This window comes from Amaranthus tricolor, chromosome 12 (genome assembly GCF_026212465.1).
Source record: "Amaranthus tricolor cultivar Red isolate AtriRed21 chromosome 12, ASM2621246v1, whole genome shotgun sequence".
NCBI lineage: Eukaryota > Viridiplantae > Streptophyta > Magnoliopsida > Caryophyllales > Amaranthaceae > Amaranthus > Amaranthus tricolor.
Window position 1 is genome coordinate 92,593 of NC_080058.1, and position 22,490 is coordinate 115,082.

General features: G+C 32.8%; 1 protein-coding gene and 1 pseudogene across 12 annotated transcripts; both read left to right on the plus strand.

Annotated features, from left to right (window-relative positions):
• Positions 1-1,722: 1,722 nt before the first annotated feature.
• Positions 1,723-10,534, plus strand: LOC130797103 (WAT1-related protein At1g09380-like; annotated as a pseudogene).
• On the plus strand, positions 9,711-21,545 carry LOC130796924 (WAT1-related protein At1g09380-like). Of its 12 annotated transcripts, none has more exons than XM_057659359.1 (11): positions 9,711-9,903; positions 10,418-15,757; positions 15,831-16,076; positions 16,206-16,578; positions 16,708-17,843; positions 19,657-19,719; positions 19,906-20,022; positions 20,131-20,395; positions 20,668-20,826; positions 20,955-21,106; positions 21,234-21,545. In XM_057659359.1, exons 5-11 carry the CDS (start codon positions 17,665-17,667, stop codon positions 21,427-21,429), a joined length of 1,131 nt encoding a protein of 376 aa, XP_057515342.1. In that variant the 5' UTR covers positions 9,711-9,903; positions 10,418-15,757; positions 15,831-16,076; positions 16,206-16,578; positions 16,708-17,664; the 3' UTR covers positions 21,430-21,545. The 12 variants fall into 12 exon arrangements, with proteins under 12 accessions (XP_057515342.1, XP_057515345.1, XP_057515344.1 ...); XM_057659362.1 differs by having other exon boundaries at positions 10,418-14,213; positions 14,538-16,076; XM_057659361.1 differs by having other exon boundaries at positions 10,418-13,384; positions 13,470-16,076.
• Positions 21,546-22,490: the final 945 nt, after the last annotated feature.

Sequence of the window (22,490 nt, forward strand, 5' to 3'; positions counted from 1 at the left end):
ATTTATATTACAATAATGATGTATTACAAATATGTGTTACAAGATAAATCTACACTATTTGTAATCTTTTGTATATGGCTTTGAACTCTTGTTGAATCACCAAGGAGACGATGAAAATATGGTTGCTACAATCAAAAAAGTCACTCGGAAACTTGATATGAGTAAAAAGCGTTTATGCACTTTCCTATTGTGATATTTCTCCCACAAGGGTGCTTGGGATGATAAAATGAAATTCACAATGAGATAAAATCTACACAACAAAATCCTAGCACAAGGAAATTAAGAACTTTGATGATATTAAGAGTTAATTACTCTCTCAATATTATCTCATGAAAGGAAGAATAAGAATGGGAGTATTCTTAAGAGAGAAATAAGAAATGATATGGAGATGGCATGCAACCTCTATTTGTAGAGCTATGCATCAAACAATACCTCTTTTTGAAACAAAAGTGTTTCACCAAGCAAAGCTTATGAATCGAAGTAATGTTTCACTAAGCAAAGCTTACGAATCAAAGTAAGGTTTCACCAAGCAAAGCTTATGAATCAAAGTAATGATTCATCAAACAAAACTTATGAATCAAAGTAATGATTCATCAAATTCTTCGAGGCATTTTGTTTCGGTAATGAAACGAGGAAGTGGGATACACTTGAAATACCGTTTAGCAGAAGCGTTATCAAGAGCAGCGACTCGTGGAAGGAAGCGACTTGAATTCCTGCAAATCAACACGTTAGCCTTGTCCGGGGGGTGATCTCCCGGAAAACCCCTCCGACGCTCAAGTTAGAACGTGGATATGAGAATATGGAGTAAGTGATTACAGAATGAATACAAAAAGATGCAGTGGGTGATATTATTGGAATGTTGGTAGGCTAATGAAGTGGAGTATGAGCAAGAATGCTTAAGAGGGTTATTTTCAGATGTCTTCTCCTCTCTGATGGTTGTCCCTATTTATAATGTTGAAGGAGGAAGTTACTTCAGAGAGGAGAGGTGGAAGATCATGGGAGTAGTGGGAGTAATGGGAGGTGGACTGGTCATGGGAAGAATGGACAGTTATTCATCTAAAAACAAGGAGAGCCATACATTGTGGGAAAGTGGGGAGTTAGGGTTTTTTAGAGGTAACCGGCCCATGGGCCATTCAAGGAATATGGTAATTCCAGAAAAAGCCTATTGACCGAAAGTCAAGGTCAACTGAAAAGGTCAAAGGGTATTTTAGTAATATGATGCTAATTATTAAATAAATAAATAAATTAAATAAATGATACCATGACACATTTAATTGGACTTATAATATATTTATTTTAGTCCAACTACTATACTAAATATGTAGTATATACAAATTTAGGTGTATATACCCTAAATGTTCAATAATTTATTACCAATTAATGTAATCAATAATCAATAATCCTTGAAAGATGGCTTATTGGTAAAAGGAAAGGAAGGTTAAAACTTAAAAACAAAAGCAAAATAAGGCTTAAATATAGAAAATAGGTATAATTACTACTTAATTAGTTCATAATACAGGCATTAGCCGTAAAAGAACGTGGTATATGGTGATTCACTGATTCGTGAATTGGAAGACTGCTGTCATGCAAATCAGTCTTAATTTGGTATTCTTGAATAATTTTTGATATATAGAAAATCTTAACAAATAACGCTTATTTATGAGGTAGAATATGATAAACGCTTATTTATGAGGTTAATAAATTACCTTTATGTGGTAGAATATGATAAGGTGAGAATTTTATTATTTTAATGTATTTTTTTGGTTTTATTTATTTTAATATTATTTTTTTTTTTGGATAATTTATAAATCACGATTATTGATTAGAAATTTTTAATACTATGTTCCCCACGTTTCACGCACATAGTATTCAAAATCTGATTCAACTTAACTCGATAGAACCTTGATCAATTATATATACAACTTTTTCAAAAGTTTGGTATTTTTTGGAATTCAAATTCAATATTCAAGTATAAAATTACCTTCAAAAAAAATATTAACTTATAATATTTTTGTCAAACTTTTTTTATTGAGTTAATATTCCATGACTAAAGATTTCAAAGGTTTAGAATTAATTTTAAAATTTTAATAAAAAATTAGTTGATAATTATTGATATTTGGAGCGATATAGTAATAAATTTTTGTTAGTTGAATCAAATATGACCAACTCAAAATTAAATCGACTCGACAAATTATTGGAATGGATATTAAATTATTAATATTATCATGGTCAATTGTTATCTATTATTGTGGTCGTCTTATCTAATGAGATACTATGTTCACATCAAATATATTAACCGTAGAGAGTTTTGTGCAGGGAAAAGCGGTCTAAAATCACTAAACAAATTCTCTTTCAATTCTTCTTGTGTTTGGTTTTTGGGTAAGTACTAAGTACTAAGTAGGTATTTGTTCTGATATTAAACTATTAGTGTGAAATGTGAATAATAACTACATATTATATAGAATAGCTCTTATTGTTTCCCTTTAACAGAAGTATTATTTTGTATAATTATTCAATAATATAATAAATTAGTCAGATACTATATAGAAGTAACTCCTTAATTAATTATGTGTAGTTACTCCATTACTTTTGTATATTTTAAACATAATAAAAATTAAACAATGAATTAAAAGGAAAGTATATCATATAAATGATAATGTAAGAGATATAACACTCTAAGGGGTGTTTGGTATGGGAAGAGAAAATGTAAGGGAAAGAGAATTAATAAAGAGGGGTAAGGGTAAAGGTAAGGGTTATGATTATATGTTGTTTGGTATAACAATGTAAGAGAAACATTTGTTTACGTTTCCCTTACTTATTTTTTGGTTTGTCACATAAGTTGATTTTTTTGTAATAATCTGCAAAGGGCATTTTGTCCATTTTTGTACAAAAATTAACTTAAGCAAACATTAAAACAAGATTTCCTTGATAAAACTCAACATAGTTCAAGCCTAAATAAGATCAAACATAGCAATTTGCAATATTGTTATTCAAGTATTCAACTAATAATCTGCAAGCACATACTACAAGTTCAACCTCTAATAACAACATCTCAACTCATGTCTTTTTAGAAGACCACATTCACTTTTTCTTAAGAAGATCGAGCACATATTGTTTCTTGAGGTTCGAATGAGCTTGATAAAAGATGCGAAGCTTGTGTTCTTCAACAATGAGAATTGTAGTAGTTCTATAGCTTCAGAGGGTAAGATGCCATCTAATTTCATAACCTCTTCCAAGAATTTATTCACTTTTTCATCCATCTTCTGCTCTCTCTCCTCGGCTTTGGCCCACGCATTAGCCATCGTGCCAAGATTAACATTAATATTATCAAAAATTTTTCCGAAATTACTTGTAGCTTCATGAAGAGAAGAAACCAAATTATCAACATCACTTTGAAGATTTTTCTTTCGTTTCAATTCCTTGAGCTTGGGTTCTTTTGAAGATGTTGAATTATCATTCTCTTGTTTAATCGAGCGCTTCTTGAATTGTATAGAGTGAGTAGTCGACTGACTTCTTGAATCCACATCATCCTCCTCATCACTAGCTATGAAATTGACTTCTTTGTAACTTCAACATCTATGCAATTGATTGCTTCCACAAAAGACTCACTTAGATCACCCGTGGCCTTATCTTTAGCATAAATCTCCTCAAAGATGTCATAGTGAGGAAAAGGTACCCCATACAATCCTATTTAGCCTTCTTATGAACCTATTCCAAAACAAGAAATAAAATATTGAAGCAATCATGTGGACTGCTACAGTCCCTGCTCAGAATCCTAACAGACCCTACTCTCATGTACATTGAATAATGGACAAATCAACAATAAACTTAAATGAAGTGTACAGAAGCATTGAATAATGGCACGAAACTTGCATGTACCTTTCAAAAACCCCATCTACAAAACCCAAAACAAGAAACAAAAACATACCAGTAGACCTTTTGCACAATATTCAGAAAGTAATGTATAAAAGATCCCAGAAAACTTTACCTTTGCCCATTCATCGAACACTGCTCTCTCTACTTGCAACATCTTCTTATCGGCATCCCATCCAAATCCCGAAGTAGATAACATCTCAGCTAGTGCATTGTATTTCTCTGACCAATGTTTGATTCTTGATTCTATGTGCGGAAAAGCCTTCAAACCACAACTAGAAAGCTCACCATTAATCAACTCTTCCAACCTACTCATGTAACCATTTTTAAAACCGCCCTCACCTTTCCACTTAGGATCAGTAGACAATTGGTGTAAATACTTTATTAGCATCGAATCTTCTTGACATGTCCAAAAGCGCTTATTCTTGCCCCTCTCTCTACTACTTCCTTCTTTGCTAATGGTATTCACCTCCATTCTCAAGTACCTGCAATATACATATAAACTAAAGTGAAATTATTTATATTTTGTCAGTGCACAATAATCAGAAAGTATAAGAAACTAGAAATGTATGAATCTTGTTCTTAAAGAATCTATTGGTATGATTGTGTGGCAGACGTAACATTCAAACAATTAAACTATCGTTTAGTACAAACCTTGTCTAACCCTTTCCCTCCAAGCATTAAACAAATCTTGAGCTAACGTATTTCTATAATTAGTCCATCGATCAGAAATAGCTATTGTAGTACTGTATTCAACTTCATCATCGGAATCGTTATCAGAATCGTCATTACTCATATTCTCTTCTTCTAAATCATCTGTGGGCATCACTTTCCTTATTAAATTATGAAGTAAACAACAAGCCATCACAATACGTCCTTGAGTTCGAATAGGGAAAAAGGAGGGGCTTCTAAGTATACTCCATCTCCTTTTAAGTAACCCAAAACATCTTTCAAGTACATTTCTTGCTCGAGCATGCTTCATATTGTAATACTCTTCTGCAGTTTGTGGTTGTCTATCTGTCCATTCCTTAAGATGATATAGTTGCCCTCTATATGGAGCAAGAAAACCCTCACAGTTTGTATACCCCCCATAGACCAAATAATAGTTACCTTCAAAATTATTGAAATTAGATGATTAAAGTGAGTTTTATTAACTATATAATTCTTCTTTTAATAAATACATGTTAAATTTACCTCTAGGAACCCTAAAGCCATTTGGCCTAGTGAGAGCATTGCGAAGGACACGGACATCGTGAGCAGAGCCTTCCCAACCCGGAAGAACATAGATAAATCGCATGTTGGGTGCACAAACACCCAACACATTCATAGCAATGGTACCTTTTCTTGTCCGATATTTACCACGATCTTGGGGATGTACAGTTAACATTTATGTAGGTACCATCCAGCGCTCCTAAACAATTCTATAAAATCAAATAAACAAAATCACTCTTATAAATACACATAAGATTATGGGTAAAAAAATAGATGATTAAGCAACTAGTACCTTAAAAGGTTTCCACCTTTCTTCTTCACATTCTTCTAATATTGGTGTGGGCTTGTAAAGCAAATGGTCATGCAACTTAAGTATAGCCCTCAGACATAAGTTGAATTGCCGAATCACGGTCTCTCCACTTCTTATGAAAAAGTGAGCAATAGATCTATTTTTTTATGGTGAGCTAAAGTGTACAAAAACATGGCAACTATCTTATCAAGAGACATATTTTTTGTCCGAGGCCTCCAATCTCTTTAAGCATCTCACAAATAATATTAAAGGTTTGTCTATTAACCCGAAGTTCACTTTTGCAATGCACATCACTTTCTTGTATTAAGTGATGCATAATTTTTAAGCGCAATATTTTTCTATCTCTTTTACTTTGGATCAATTGAACACCCCTAATCGTAGCAACACTTGTCATATACCAAACCCAATACATCATAAGAACTACAACTACATTTGTTACTACCAATTGAAGTTGTTTTAGACGTCTTTTTTCCGTAAGGATTGCATAATTCGATCCACTTATGAGAATTAATTAGAAGCTGTACAACAAAAATTAGACTCAAAAATCAAAATCAAACAAAAAGTTTTCACTATCATGTAATTATATATACAAGCATAATTATTGGATAAGGTCAATTAAATATAGCTGAAAAAAGATAGTTCCATAAATAGTTCCATAAATTGTTCCATTTGGAATTTCATCGAACAAAAAGGAAAATATTCAGAGAATCAAATAATGCTTGGAGGATAGAAATTCCAGTAATCAAGTATTGATGTGTATCGTTTTCATAGAAATGGAGGATTTATGCTAAAGAATCAAATACTATTTTTAAACCAGGTGACTAGATTGCATAGGGAAAATAATTAGAAAAGACAGATGAAGAGGTGCCATATGTAGAAAAACATTGAACGGAAGCTTATGTAATATATTTCAAGAAGGAAGTAGGAACCCCCAGCCCCTAATTTTTTCACAATAACTAAGCAACTTAACAAATATAGCCATCATAATTTTGGTTCTATAAGAGCATGTTCTACTCTTCATGAACCAACTGTTCTCATTCAAGATTTTAAACTAAGATAAAAGGAACTTCAGGCATCATTCAAAATCAACTTAGCTTTCACTGGTATACATATAGCCCACCTTATTTCATTGAAATTCAATCTTTTTACTAAAAAAATCCAACTTTAGAACCTCAAAATTACATATATATTTGGTAATAAAACATGATGAGCCAAATTAGTTTTCAAAAATATGGAATTTGCCCCAAATATATTGACCTCATTAGCAATTTAACACAGCACAGATAAAAGCACTCCTTTACCCAAAATAATACTCATTCCATCACAATCTTTTATGGTTAGGTTAGAAAAGATTAGTAATGAGTGCATCAATAATTTTTTAACTGTAATATTAGTAAATAGGTAGCTCGTGAAGACAAACAAGTAAATATGTTTCATCGCCAAAATACTTGATACATCAATTACATTCAAATACTGATTAATCAAAAATATAATCAACCAAAAATGAAACAACACATCAATTTTGCTCAAAAAAAAGTTTTAAAAGCCCAGAAAAATAGAGTACTTGCCTGTGGCTCACAAGAATTGCATTATTCCTCTGAAAAGGAGTAGTTGAAACCCTAGTTTGCCTAATCAAAAAATTAAACAACAACCAGAAGAAAATCATACTAATCAAATACCACAAATCAAAATAAGATAGAATCACAGAAAATCGTAAACAATTCAAAAAATTTAGGGTTCATCTTACACAACCAAATTGAGCAAAAAAATTAAAATCAAAACAGGAAAAAATTAACATCAAAGAATCAAAAGGAGTAAATATCAAAAAATTTAGAGAAAACATACCAGAGTTTTTGTCTTGTTGAAGGAGATTTGAACGAACACAGGAGCAAAACTGAAGAAAGGATGTAATATGAGTAGAGAGGATGTAATTAGCAGGAAATAGAAAGTGATGTGTTTTGTTACTGGAGTAAATGGACCAGTAACAAAATAAGGGTAATGGATTCCTTGAGGTAATGGATTGGGTTACAATAATTCTATACCAAATATTGGGTAACAAATTGGCTTAAATGATTCCCTTACTTAGGCCCAAAATTTTTATACCAAACAGACCCTAAGTCTCTAAATACAAAAGTAACTTATAAGTACTAATTAGTAAACATAGTTGAACAATATATACATATTCTCCAGCTATATATGTTAATGTATTGGTAAATTTTGATTTGTACGTAAATAAACTTGTATATTATAGGGCAACCTTAAATCAAATATTATATTTTATTGGACTGAACCATTACTTGTGCTTTGAATAATATGCTTCCAACACTCACTTTCATCCTCACTGTTCCTTTCGAGTAAATTTTAATTCTATCACTCCTATCAATTAGCTAGCTAGCTTCCTTTTGGAAGATGAGTTAGTTAAATGTCTTTCTTTAATTTTCAGCTAATCAAAATACCTTAATAGATTTTCTTTGTTGGATGTTGGTGAATATATATATATATATAGATAGATAGATAGATAGATAGAGAGAGAGAGAGAGAGAGAGAGGGGGGGGGGGGGGGGGGGGGTTAGAAGCAATTGGAATGAAGAATAGGGGAGAGCAAGCAAAAATATTAGGAACCATTGTGTGTGTTGGTGGTGCAATGCTACTATCATTTTATCATGGCCATCTATTGACATACGTCAACCCAAAATCCAATGGCATTATACTCATCATAACACATTTAATACATCCAATAATAATGCTTCTAATGCTCTAGCAACCTTGCTATGGCTATTTGGTTCATCATCCAAGTAAGTTCATTTCTATTTCTATATAGCATTACATTATTTATTTATGTATCAATATTAATAAAAATCCACTTATTTGTTTAGGCAAAATTAAGTGAGAATTACGAAGCTCCTTACACCATTTTCATGGCTGCCATTCAATGTGTTGTCATAGCAGCATGTACAAATCATACATTATCTGATTGGTCCTTAAGCTCTAATATTAGATTGGTTGCCACTATCAATGCGGTAAATTCTTTTAGGAATTTTTTCTATTATACATCATATAATCATATTGCTAATTTTGTAAAATGAAGTAATTTCAATATTGCTAATTTAAATATACGTATACAGGGTGTTGTAGGCTCAGGAATTGGTGTTTGCCTAATGTCATGGGTAATCCAAAGAGAGGGCCCCTTGTATGTATCTGTGTTCAGCCCTCTGTTGTTGGTGATTGTTGCTTTACTTAGTTGGGCCTTGAGTATGGAAAAGCTCTATATTGGAACGTAAGTACCCCTAATTACATTGATCTTTTACACATTTCTAATTAAATTTTAATGCGAATCTTTCAAGAGTGGTGGGTCCAGCATAATATACACCAATAAGCAACCCTTCTAATTAAGTCCCTTGGACTTAATTTCTCAACATCATGGGCTTAACATTTTTTGTGGCTTGATTGTGATTTGATTTGCAGGCTATCGGATCAATGTTGATAGTAATGGGCCTCTATGCAGTTTTATGGGGCAAAATCAAGGAAGTGTTGGTAACTGATGACAATCAAATGGGCTTAAAGGGTCTTAGCATTGACAATCAACAAGAAGGAGACAAACACAATGAAGAAGGCGAGGAAGATTTGGAAAAGCAATTGAAATTAGTGGATCTTAAGGGTAACAATTATGCTGATCATTTGGGGTCTAAGTCTAACTACTGAAAAGATTGTCAAAATTAGAATTTTTATCATGTATCCAATCTACCTTAATTTTGTTGTAATTAGAGTATAAGACACTATCGAATTATCCACTATTCTAAATAGAATCATTTCACTCTTTTTAATTTAATTAGTATCATTAACATGTATAGATGATCTAATAGACCTAGATTACCAATATAATGGGTCATTAAACTTAGGATCAATATTGTGTATGTGGTCTAGTTCAAACGGATGAAATTTGTTTCTATCAAGCTTATATACCAAGGTGTAGTCGGTTAAAATTTGAGCTTCTGATTTGAAGGTTTTGAGTACTTACAACTCGTTTGGTAACCGATATAAAATGGTGAGAATATTAATAGAATGTTAATGTAGTTTTGGTAAGAATATCTCTTGATAAACACTGCAATAAAATATGAAGTTTTTAGACACTTTATTTTAAACACTTGAATAACTGTCTAAAAAAAAGCAGAGATTTTAAACGGTTTATTTTCCACACTTAAATAGGTGGGAATTTAGTAAACAAAGAGCGTATAAAAAAAAAAGAAAAATAAGAAAAACCGCCCTATTAAAATAGTAAAAAAATTGAAATAACCGCCCAATTCATATTCCCAAGTGCCAGTAAATCCCGCGCCCAGTTCATATTCCCAGGTCCTAAACCCTAATCTGAAAAAACCAACATCCTTACTAAACTGAAAAAACCGTGCGTCGTTCATCCTTCTCATCCTCTCCACTCTCCAGTGCACCACCGTTCATCCTCCGACGGCCAGTACCAGTCTTCTAATTTCTCTCAAGTGTGCATCGCATCAGGTACTCGAATCTTCCTCTTTGAATTCTTTGATTCATCTTCTCATTCTGCACCGAAATTTTTTGTATTCTTTGATTCGAATCTTCATGACCGAAATTCTTCCATTTCAATATGTTCTTTGAATTCTTTGATTCATCTTCTCATTTTGTGTTTTGTATATGTTCTTTTTGTAAAAAGTTCGCAAATTTATGACTAATTGTTTTGAATTCGTAAATAGTTTGCAAATTGTGGGGAATTTAGTAAATAGTAAATGAAAAATTGAAAATTGTAGCAACAAAAGTGATGTTGAAGCTGAATCTTGTGAGGATGATAAAAGTAATAAGAAAGCTTCAAAGATGGTTATTCTCCTTAAACAAGCTCATTTTATTCATAAAATTCATTCTAATGCGTTGCCACTTGAATATGTGGTCTTATGTGGTAATGAAAAATTGATCAAACTTTCATTATTAATGATATAAAAATTTACACTATAAATCATTCACATTATACTTAATTAATGTCCTTTGATGAAATCAGCAAAAACAAAACAAGGAAAAACATAGAAGATCAGAAAGAAGGAGGAGAAGAAGGAAGATGGGAGAAGAATGTTTTCTGGAATTATCAAAAAATGTTATTCAAAAAGAGAAAAAATAGCCTATATATATACATGAGGTCATTTACTAAAATAAGAGGGTTAATGCCTTGTGCTATATATAGTCAATTACAGAGAAGAAAATAAAACCGTAGCGGATGATAAGTCATCAGCTCCAACACCCCCCCTCAAGCTGGAGTGGTATTAACAACTCCTAGCTTGGTTAGAAGCTTACAAAATTGAGGTGATGGCAGAGCCTTTGTGAAGACATCAGCTAGTTGATTTTGGGTAGGTAAATATGTGAGCTGAAGAAGACCTTCAAGAACCTTATCTCGAGTAAAGTGACAATCCACTTCTATGTGTTTAGTTTTTTCATGAAAGACTGGATTTTTTGCAATGTGTATGGCTGACATGTTGTCACAATGTAGAAGAACAGGTTCTAAATTGTATACACCTAGGTCTTGAAGAAGCTGGATCAACCAAGTGATTTCTGATGCAGCTGAAGCCATGGCTCTGTATTCTGCTTCAGAGGAGCTTCTTGAGACTGTGGCTTGTTTTTTAGACTTCCAAGATATAGGTGAACGTCCAAGTAACATCACATATCCAGTAACAGACCTTCGAGAATTTGGACAAGCTGCCCAGTCACTATCTGAGAATGCCTGAAGGGTAAGTTGTGCTGAACCATGTAATAAAATGCCTTGTCCTGTGGTTCCATGGACGTATCTCAATACATGATGCAGAGCATCAACATGTGGCTGCCTTGGGGTATGCATGAATTGACTCAATGTTTGGACAGAGAAAGACAAATCTGGTCTTGTATGAGTCAAAAAATTGAGCTTTCCAATCAAGGATCTATAATGGTAGGGGTGTCAAACAGGTCGGGTTGGGTCGTTTTCAGGTTCGGGTCATATATAAATGGGTCACTAGACCCTTGACCTGAACCTGACCCATTTAATTAAATGGGTCAAAAATTGAAACCCCGACCTGATCTGTTTCAGGTCGGGTCAACCTGAAAATGACCCATTTAACCTGCTTTTTTTTTTCAGGTCATTCAACCCATATATTTCAGGTCATTTGATCCATTTGACCCATTTGACCCATATATTATATTCACATTTCATAATAATTCACAGATGTAAACAGTAAATAACTTAGCAATACTCAGAATACAATCATACATTGAATATCAGTATACACAGAAGTCAGAAATAACAGAACAAACACCAAACACAAAATGAATACACAGAACACCAAGAACAAACACAAAATTGATTGAATATCAGTATACTCAGAATACAAAGAACAAACACAAAAACTAAAACTCGAACCCAGAAATGGATACTGTAAAACGAAAGTAAATACCAAAGAGGCGAAGATACTGTAAACCAAAATAACTGTAAAACGAAAATTATCAAAAAAAAAAAAGTAAACCAAAATAACTGTAAACCAAAATGAACTAACCCAGTTTACACCGAAAGAATGAAGAAGAAGATGATGATTGGAGAAATGGAGCTAAGATACTTCGGCAGTTCGGCAGAAGGAAGAAGAAGAAGAAAGAGGAAGAAGAAGAAAGAAGAAAGAGGAAGAAGGCGCAGCCGCAGTTTGAGGAAGACGAAGACCGAAGAGGCGAAGAACATGAATGAGTCGCAGTTGCACAGTTTAGGAAGAGGAAGGAGGCGGAAGTGAGGAGCCGTTTAGGGTTTTATGATAAAACTTTTATCTTTTATCTTTTAGGGTTTAGTTTAGTAGGGATCCGGATTTCAATTTCTGATTTCAATTTCAAATTTGCAATGCCTTTCTTCATTTCTTGCACAGTACAACGCTGCCGCCACTCGCCAGGCTGGATCACATTATGACATTACTTTTAAATATTAAGTTATTTAAAAATTAAAATTTTCAATGGGTTATTAAATGGGTTAAATATGGGTCGACCTGACCTGATTGACCCATTTAATAAATGGGTTAAACAGGTTTTTTTCGGGTTTAAATATTCAACCTGAACCTAACCCATTTAATAAACAGATCAGGTCGGGTTGACCCATTTAATTAATTGGGTCAAAAATCTAAACCCAAACCCGCTAATTTCGGGTCGGTTTCAGATCAGGTTAGCAGGTCGGGTCAGCTTTTGCCAGCCCTATATAATGGTCTGGATGAGCATACAAGTCACCTGAATTATCCAGGAGTTTGGTGTTTAAGGATAAGGGAGCAGGAGCAGATTTGGAAAGATCAAAACCACAATTGTCAAGGAGAGATTTTGTGAACTTTTTTTGAGTGAGAATGATCCCAGCTTGTGAGTAAGATACCTCTATACCAAGGAAATAATGTAAGATGCCCAAATCTTTAATGCTGAAGATTGTGTCAAGATGAGCTTTTAGGGTTTGTATATCATTGTGATTTGTACCAGTTACCAGGATATCATCAACATAAATAGCAACAATGGTGATGTCTGAACCCCTTTTTTGATGAAGAGAGAATAATCGTGTTTGGATTGTACAAATCCTTGATGTAACAGTACAGTATGCAGCTTAAAAAACCATTGTCTGCTTGCTTGCTTCAACCCATATAGGGATTTGTTGAGTTTGCAGAACTTATTCCCAGGATTTTCAATTCCTTTGGGCATTCTCATGTATACTTCTTCATTAAGATCACCATGAAGGAAAGCATTGTTAACATCTAATTGAAATATATCCCACCCTTTGCCTGCTGCAATTGCAATTAAGGCTCTTATGGTTGTCATTTTGATAACAGGAGAAAAAGTTTCCTCATAATCTACCCCAAATTTCTGTGTATATCCTTGAGCAACTAGTCTTGCTTTGCATCGTTCTAAAGTGCCATCTGGTTTGAGCTTTACCTTGTATACCCATTTGCAGCCTATAGCCTTTTTTCCAGGAGGCAAATCAACAATGTCCCAGGTGTTGTTCTTTATTAGAGCATGTATTTCCTTGTTCATAGCTTCAACCCATTCTGACTGTGCTGATGCTTCTTTATAACTTGTAGGTTCTGTAATATTACAAACATTTGACACTAAAGCAAGATGAGTTAGTGGAAGATCAGAAAAAGATACAAGATTACACCAATGTTTGATGGAAGGACATTCATATTCACTGAGATAAGAGGGTGGTTTGGTGGGTCTGGAAGACTGTCTGAGAGGAGGATTAGGTATAGGTGTTATTTCTGAAATATCAACAAGGTTTGTATGTGAGGGAGAGGGGTTAGAGGTGAATATATCTGGAATATCACCTGGTGAAATAGATGTAAAGGGTGTATGTGTGGGAAGATATATGGTAGAAGGGAAATCAGTGGAAGGTGATGGAATAGAAGAGGATATTGGGCATGGATAGTGAAAAGGGAAATGATGTTCATGGAACTGAACATCTCTTGAAACTGAAATTTTGTGGGTGGTTAAATTTAGAATTTTGTACCCCTTTTGTGTAGGTGAGTATCCAATGAAAACTGATGGTGAAGCTCTTGGGTTGAATTTAGTTCTGTGAGTGGTGGAAGAAGAAACAAAACAAAGGCATCCAAATGTTTTTAAATGATCATAGGAGGGTTTATGTTCATATAATTTTTCAAAGGGTGTGATGAAATTGAGGCTTTTGAGGGGCATTCTGTTTATGAGATAAGTTGCACACAGTATACATTCACCCCAGTATTTAATTGGAAGCTTGGATTGAAAAAGTAAGGCTCTTGCTGTTTCCAAGAGGTGTTTATGCTTTCTTTCAACGACACCATTTTGCTGAGGTGTGTTACTGCAACTGGTTTGGTGTAAAATACCTTGATTGAGATAAAGCTGTTTGATTGATCCTTCAGTTAATTCCAGAGCATTATCAGACCTTATACATTCAACCTTTGCATCAAACTGAGTATTTAAAAACTTCAAGAATTGAGCAATGACATTAGTAACATCAGTTCTTGATTTTAAAAGAAACACCCAAGTGGATCTAGTAAAGTCATCAACTATAGTAAGAAAAGAATTACATCCATTATAGGTGCAGTGTTTGTAAGGACCCCAAACATCTAAATGTAACATTTGAAATTTTCTAACAGTTTTTATGCTACTTATAGGAAATGAAGATCTAGTTTGTCTAGCTGCTGGACATATAGTACATATGGAGTCACATTTATTAGGATTCAAGTGTATGTCAGGATGAACAAGCTTTAAGTGATCAAAAGGAACATGTCCTAATCTTAGATGCCCCAATTTAGCAGATTCTATAACAGAGATGCAAGCAGTTGATTGTATGAAAGAACCAGCCTGAACATTGTAGAGACCAGCTTTTACTTTACCAAGAACTTGTGGCACATTCATTGAAGGGCCCTGTATAAAGCATTTATCAGCAGTGAATGCTATTGTACACTTCTTGTCAACACATAATTTGTTTACAGAAATTAAGTTGTAATGAAAGTCAGGTACATGTAGGACATTATATAAAGTGATGTGTTCATTCAATATGACTGTGCCAGTGTTATGAACTAAGACATGTCTACCATCAGGGATAGTAATATTAGTTCTAGTATGCAAGATTGAATTATGTGTAGAGAAAAGCCTCAAGTCAGAACACATGTGATCAGATGCTCCACTGTCCAGAATCCAAGTATTGTTTGTACAAGTTAAAAAACAATAAGGTATACCTGCCATGAGAGCCTGAACATCATTGTCATTTTGAATACCAGTTTTTGTATCAACTTCAGTATCATTTTGAGGTTTATTCAGAAGGTTAAGAAGGTAAGTTCTGAGTTGTTGTTCTTGATCAGTTTTGGAGGAGTCTGTTGTAGTCTGATGTTTTTGATGAGACTGGTTTTCATCTGTACATGTTGCTGCAAATTTTTTTCCTTTGTCCTTGTAAGCAGTGTACCCTGGTGGATATCCATGAAGCTCAAAACACCTTTCTGTGCTATGACCAGGTATCTTACAGTGATCACAAAAATAGCTACTAGGTGGTCTTTTGTTACCATTGCCTTGCATAAACCTTCCTCCTCTAGTTTTGTTCTGTAGGAAGTTTCTTGAGTATCCAAGATTTTGTGAATATGGTTTGTAATCATTGTATTTTCCTTTGTTGCCTGCCAAGGCAACAGTCTCAACAGCTGAAGTGTTGTTTGCAGTTGTGAGTGCTTTGTGTCTCTCTTCCTGCATTAGTAACCTATAAGCTTGTGTAAGATTTGGCAGGGGATTCATCATCAAGATATTTCCTCTCACGGATCCAAATTCATCATTCAATTTCATGAGAAATTGCATCAACCTGAGATCTTGCTGTTGCTTGAAGATCTTTTGAGTTAGATTACAGGTACATTGATTACATGTGCATACAGGTAAAGGACATGCTTCACTGATTTTATCCCATATTCCTTTGATTTCAGTAAAAAATTCAGCAACATTTTTGGAGCCTTGCATAATCTCAGAAACTTGTTGTTGGAGGGAATAGAGTTGCGGAGCAGATACATAGCCATATCTTTCTTCAAGATCGTCCCAAATGTCCTTGGCTGTTTGCAGATATAGCACACTTTTGGCAATAGTTGGATCAAGATTGAACAAGATCCAGGATATCATTAGATCATTGCATCTTTTCCATGCTGAATACAATTTATCATCTGTTGTTGGTTCAGGTATACTACCATCAATGAAACCTAACTTGTTTTTGGATGAAATTGAGATTAACATACACCTCTTCCAATCTCCAAAACCTTCCCCATTGAATTTGATGGAAACTAATTGACATGTTGTGCTGTCTGTAGGATGTAAGTAGTATGGACTGGTGAAATCTTGACTTTGAGGAAAATTTTGTGATGAATGTTCAGCCATAAGCAGAGGATTAGAAGACATATTTGAGAAGAATGTAAGAAAGATGAAAAACAGGAAAAAAATTGATCAAAAGAAAAAAAAAAAAAAAAAAAAAAAAAAAAAAACTTATAACGAATTTGAACTGGATTAGATGAATAAGGATGAAATCAGTAATCAGAAATGAAGAGAAAGAATCAAGAATGAAGAACAAGAAAACAGATCATGAACAAGAAATTTCAACAATTCAACTTACAACAATCTGCATTGCAAGGAAAGGAATCGAATTCAATCAGCCATCGTTTCTTGAAATTGGCGTGAAAAATGGAGGTTAGCGTTTCGGAAAAAAAAATAAAATAAGAAAAAATGCAGAAAACTAATGGAAGTTCTTGGAATGAAAATATAATACAGTGACAAATACACTTGTCAACATAAAAGTGTTCTTTGATGCACATGCAGGTAACAGCAATTTCGTTGAAGTTTCCAAGAAATTATACTCCATAGTGGCATGCACACATCCTGAATTTTGTGAGGCGGAAGCAAGGAATGGATCGGGGTTTAGTCTGATACCATGATGAAATCAGCAAAAACAAAACAAGGAAAAACATAGAAGATCAGAAAGAAGGAGGAGAAGAAGGAAGATGGGAGAAGAATGTTTCCTAGAATTATCAAAAAATGTTATTCAAAAAGAGAAAAAATAGCCTATATATATACATGAGGTCATTTACTAAAATAAGAGGGTTAATGCCTTGTGCTATATATAGTCAATTACAGAGAAAAAAATAAAACCGTAGCGGATGATAAGTCATCAGCTCCAACATCCTTAACCAATCGGGCTGTTAATGTAACATCATTTCCTGAATGAGAAAAGTAGAGCTAGCAATTAAGTCTCCAATTACATTGATAAAGAATTATGAGTTTCGACTCCGTTGGTAGTTTACATCTTTAATTCAAAGAAGCATAATTCATCCTCAAAAGGACATCGTAAGCATAATTGGATCGGAAGAAATGGATTAATCATATATAGGTGACAATTTAATTTGTTTTTAATGTATATCACATCAATAAATCATAACTTTATCAATTCTAAAAAAAAACAAGCTTATAGGCTTGATAGCCCCTTACCCCATCATATTTATAGTTCCCCAAAAAGTTTCTTATTATAAAAGTAGAAGTATTTATTACATGCCCTTCACAAGCCACAAACTACACTAACCAACTTTCTTGATCTCTGACTAGTGGCTAGTAGCACACTAGCACACATTCTCTTAATTCCTACAACCAATCTAATATATACATTCTAATTTCCAATCTTTCCCTCCTCGTCATTTCTTTCTCTTCTTTCTACCCCATCAAAGTTTAGGCATTAAATTTTAAAGGATAAATTAGATAATATTTATTTTTTTAAAAAAAGAAATGGGAAAAAACAACATATTGCCATTTTTAGCAATGGTGACAGTGCAAATAGGATATGGTGGGATGAATATAACCTCCAAAGCGGCAATGGAATCTGGGATGGCTCCCGTCGTTCTAGTTGCATATCGTCAACTTTTTGCCACACTTGTGATCGCGCCTCTTGCTTATTTCATCGAAAGGTAGTTTCAATCATTTTCATTTTTACAAAATTCAACTTAATTATTTTTATTAAATTAATGATAGAACTCTTATTTCATATATCTACATAAGTTCAATAATGATACATCAATAAATAAGTTACGTCTAATATAAATAGTTTAGGTATCTTGTAATGTTTGTTGGTATTTTTGACTAAACATTTGAATTAGGACGTGATATATAAGTAGTAAATATATGAATAATCTTCTTTTCGTTGACAGGATAGACAAACACTAGCTATATGCATGGTCAGGCTACCCAGGGCTATTAATTTTTTTTTCAATTTGTTTTGAAATAATAAAAAAACTTTGTCAAGAAAAACACATTTCTAAAAAGTTGTTTAAATTTAATGAACGCAGACTTTCCATGTTAAACATGCGCTCACTTTATTAATCCACTAGTACTACAATAGCGTACAATGTCTACTTTCATCACTGGTACCAATGCAAATAGTGACAAAATTCGAGTCAGCTCCTATTTCATTTAGCGATGAATCAAGTTGTTGCTAGCTTTGGCCACAACTTTCCTTTGCTGCTAGCTAGTTCGTTGCTAAAATATAAAGGTAAAATGAAAATAGATTTTCTTGTTTCAGAGTACATTTCATTTGAAAATCAGTTTTATGTAGTATTGATGCTACTTAATATTTACTCTAATACTTTCTGATCTATTACCCAATGTGATTAAGTGACTTCTATTCAAAGTAATCAAGCTAGATTTAAAAATATTGAATGTATGCAATCTTATCGTTGTTAATAGTATATGAATATAAATGAAAATTATTATGCAATCATTGTCATCACTAATCAAAGATTCGTCCCCTTTTAATCATCAATTTTTTTTTTGTATTGATCACTCTCAAATGTAAAGGATATGATGTAATGATAATCATAAATAATTAATAACTATATTTAAAAATAAAATAGAAACACTTTGGCTATTTTATTGCAGGTCACAATAATAATAATAATAATAATAATAATGGAAATTTCATAAGGTAATCCTGAATTTTCGGCTTGTCCATGTGGTAGAGAAATCTTTTTTTAATCCATATGATGATATTGACCTTCAAATTATTCCACGTGGTAGACAAAAGGGACATTTTTTTATTTACTTTACGCTATTTTTACATTACGTAATGACAATTTTTCAAAAAAAAACGTCGTGATCACCCTAATTGAACACATATTTCAAAATCCAGTCGCAATAAGTACTTAATTTAACCAAAAAATTTAACATTTTGTCTACAACATGAAAAATTTGAAAGCTAAAGGTCACCACATAAATTTTAAAAAATATTTGTAAAAAAGCCAAAAATTCAGAATTAGCCAATGAGATTTAAAATCTATTGGCATAATGAATGGACTTAAGTCTATGACTATGATTGAGGCTATCATAAATAAGGCAGCTAATGATGTGATATCCGTCGCATGCACAACCATGAACCCAGGCCATCTTAATTAGTTCTTCTCACATACTCTAGTCTCTAGTAGATCATAGATAGATACATACATACTACTTCATATACTCGCTAGTCGCTACTTGCCTTTACTTCACTTTTCTATACAGTAAATCAGTGATGTGCACCCTTGAGCCTTGACCCCACCTTCGCAACTGCATTCCCTCTTCTTTTCTGCAATACCAATATTATTATTTTTTTCAACGAGGATATTAGAGTGCAGTACTCTTCGTATTGCTTTTGTATCAAATACTTCTACATCTAAAGTTTTTGTACCTGTATTTGAATTTTAATTATATATTCTTGTATACTTATCTCGGTCCACATTTTTTATGTAGAGGAAAAAGGCCAAAGATCACCAAGCACATCCTCTTTCAAATCTTTTTATGTTCCCTTTTTGGGTAAGTATGTACATGATAAACTGTATAGAGAATAATGCATGTTTATTGAATTATAAAGAAAAAAAAAGAAAAAAAACATGAGTAGACTAATCTATTTAATTTTCAAAATATAAATCAATGTAAAACATAAAAAAATATACATAAATATTTATGGATTGTGTTATTGTTGGTTTCAATAAAAAACAGGGCAAGCATGAATCAGATCTTATATTTCGTAGGATTGAATGAGACAAGCGCAACTATTGCTAGTGCTTTGTATAATTTGCTCCCGGCAATGACCTTCGTCTTTGCTATCCCTTTTGGGTAATGCCTTATTCTACCTTATATATTTTTTTCTTAATTAATTATTTGATCTCCTAATTATAATAATAATAATCTAACTAAGTATTAATATTAATATTGTTTGAATAGATTGGAAGTAATTGATATGAGGAAGAGGGGAGTCCAGGCAAAAATAGCAGGGACATTAGTATGTGTTGTTGGAGCAATGCTACTATCATTTTATCATGGACATCTCATCCACATACGTCAACCCAAAATCCACTGGCTGCATTTTGGTGCTAATCATCATAAAACTAATCAAAAAGATGGCTCAATTAATCACTTTAATCTCGTTTTTGGCACACTTTTTCTCATCGCAAGCAACCTTGCTTTGGCTATTTGGTATATTCTCCAAGTAAGTCGTCCTTTTTCTTAGACTAATACGTAGTATTATTACATACATTGTTAGTAGTTCAAGTTTTAATTGGGTGTAATCTTGGACATGTTGCTTTGGAAACACCTCTATTTGTTTTATATTTTGTTTTTAACTTTAAAAGTTTGCCCAAATAATTTTGGAAACATCTGAGTATTATATTTTTAGTCGATTAGAAGTAGATTATAATTCATCATTGCTATATCTACTTTGCTTACAATTTCTTAATATCGTGTTTAATAAATAAATAATAGGCAAAATTGAGTGAGAGTTTTGCAGCTCCTTACACCAGTTCTGCGTTGATGTGTTTCATGGCAACCATCCAATGCATGGTTGTAGCAGCTTGTACAAAGCACAAAGCATCTGACTGGATACTAAATTCTCGGATTAAAATTGTTGCTAGTATATATGCGGTATATATATTTTTATTGATTTCTATATTTTTTTTAATTAAATTTTTTAATAAGAATAATTAAAATTAATTGTTAGATGATGATAGTACTTAATTCAGAAGAATGATAAAGGTAATAAATTGTTACAGGGTGTGGTGGGGTCAGCACTTGCATTTTTATTAATATCATGGACAATACAAAGAAAAGGACCTCTCTATGTTTCGGTGTTTAGTCCATTAATGTTGGTGATTGCAGCATTGCTTGCTTGGGTGTTACACATGGAGAAACTGTGTGTCGGAACGTAAGTACATACCCATCATCCCGTTGAATTGAATATCACAATTAAGGCAACCAAATTAATTAATTAATTAAAGACGATACATGTTAATTTAATTTATATATATTGAGATCATATACGTTATGTGCAGGGCCATGGGATCAGGAGTAATAGTGTTAGGGTTGTATGCAGTGTTATGGGGGAAGAACAAGGAAATGGAGATCATCAATGATCATCAATTTGAAGAAGACAATTACAATAAAGCGGAAAAAGGACATTTTGAAAAGCCCCAACAACTTGTGGACTTAAATGCCATCCATGGTCATCAATTGGATACAAAATCATAATATTAACCCTTTATTCTTTAGGATAATGAACATGATGACTTATAACTAATATTTCTCTTTAAACAATTACAATGCAACAATGTTCAATCACCTTCACCTTTTACAAAATTTATATACATGTTTCAACTCCATTTTACTTTTGTAAACAATTAATTTAGCTCTATTAGATTCGTTAAAAATGAAATTTTTTATACACTAATGTTTTTCACTTAGTGATATAACAAATTAAGTGTAAGAAAGTCTCAACAAGGAGTGACTCAGCCTAAGTACGTTGAGTAACAATAAATATTTCTTTTATCTTGAAGTAATATTTAATAAATTTGTACTTGGACAACAACTTTTTAAAATGTAAATCTAAGTATAATTATTTCAATAAAAGAAAGACAACTAAAATTGAAGTTAAATATTTTACTTTAGGAAAAAAACATAATAATGTAACAAAATATAGTTCATTTTGATACAAATACATTGTCATGTGTAAACAAACTTAATGGTGGTTTTCATATATATATATATATATATATATATATTGCATTAGTTCTTGACTTGCATTTGTTCTTTGTTTGGTATATGTAATTATTTTATCATCCACAAAACGTATATGCATTAAAACTTTTTTGGGGGGATCGGGGGTGGATAAGTGCATTGCTTCCGATCCCCTTCCACCACATTAAGTCTGGCATGCTGGTGTTGTTGATGTTATTGTTCTTATTCTTATATATTTGTTCTTATTGTTGCTTCTTGTTGCTACTCATTGTATATTATTGTTTTGTTATCGTTGCTATATATTGGTACTATTGTTGTTGTTGCCTGCTGATGCAATTGTTTTTAATGTTGTATTGATTCATCATTAATATAATCAAAATAATTATTATTACATGTATTTAATACTTTTTTCCTAATTTAATTTAGCTCTATTTGATTAAGTTCAATTTGATTTAGTTTAATTAATTAATTTATTTAGTGTGGATATTACAAACAAAAAGAACATATGGTATATGTGTGCTTGGTGGGTGGCGGTATTATTTTTGTGGTTTCCACCATCTAAATATTATGAATAT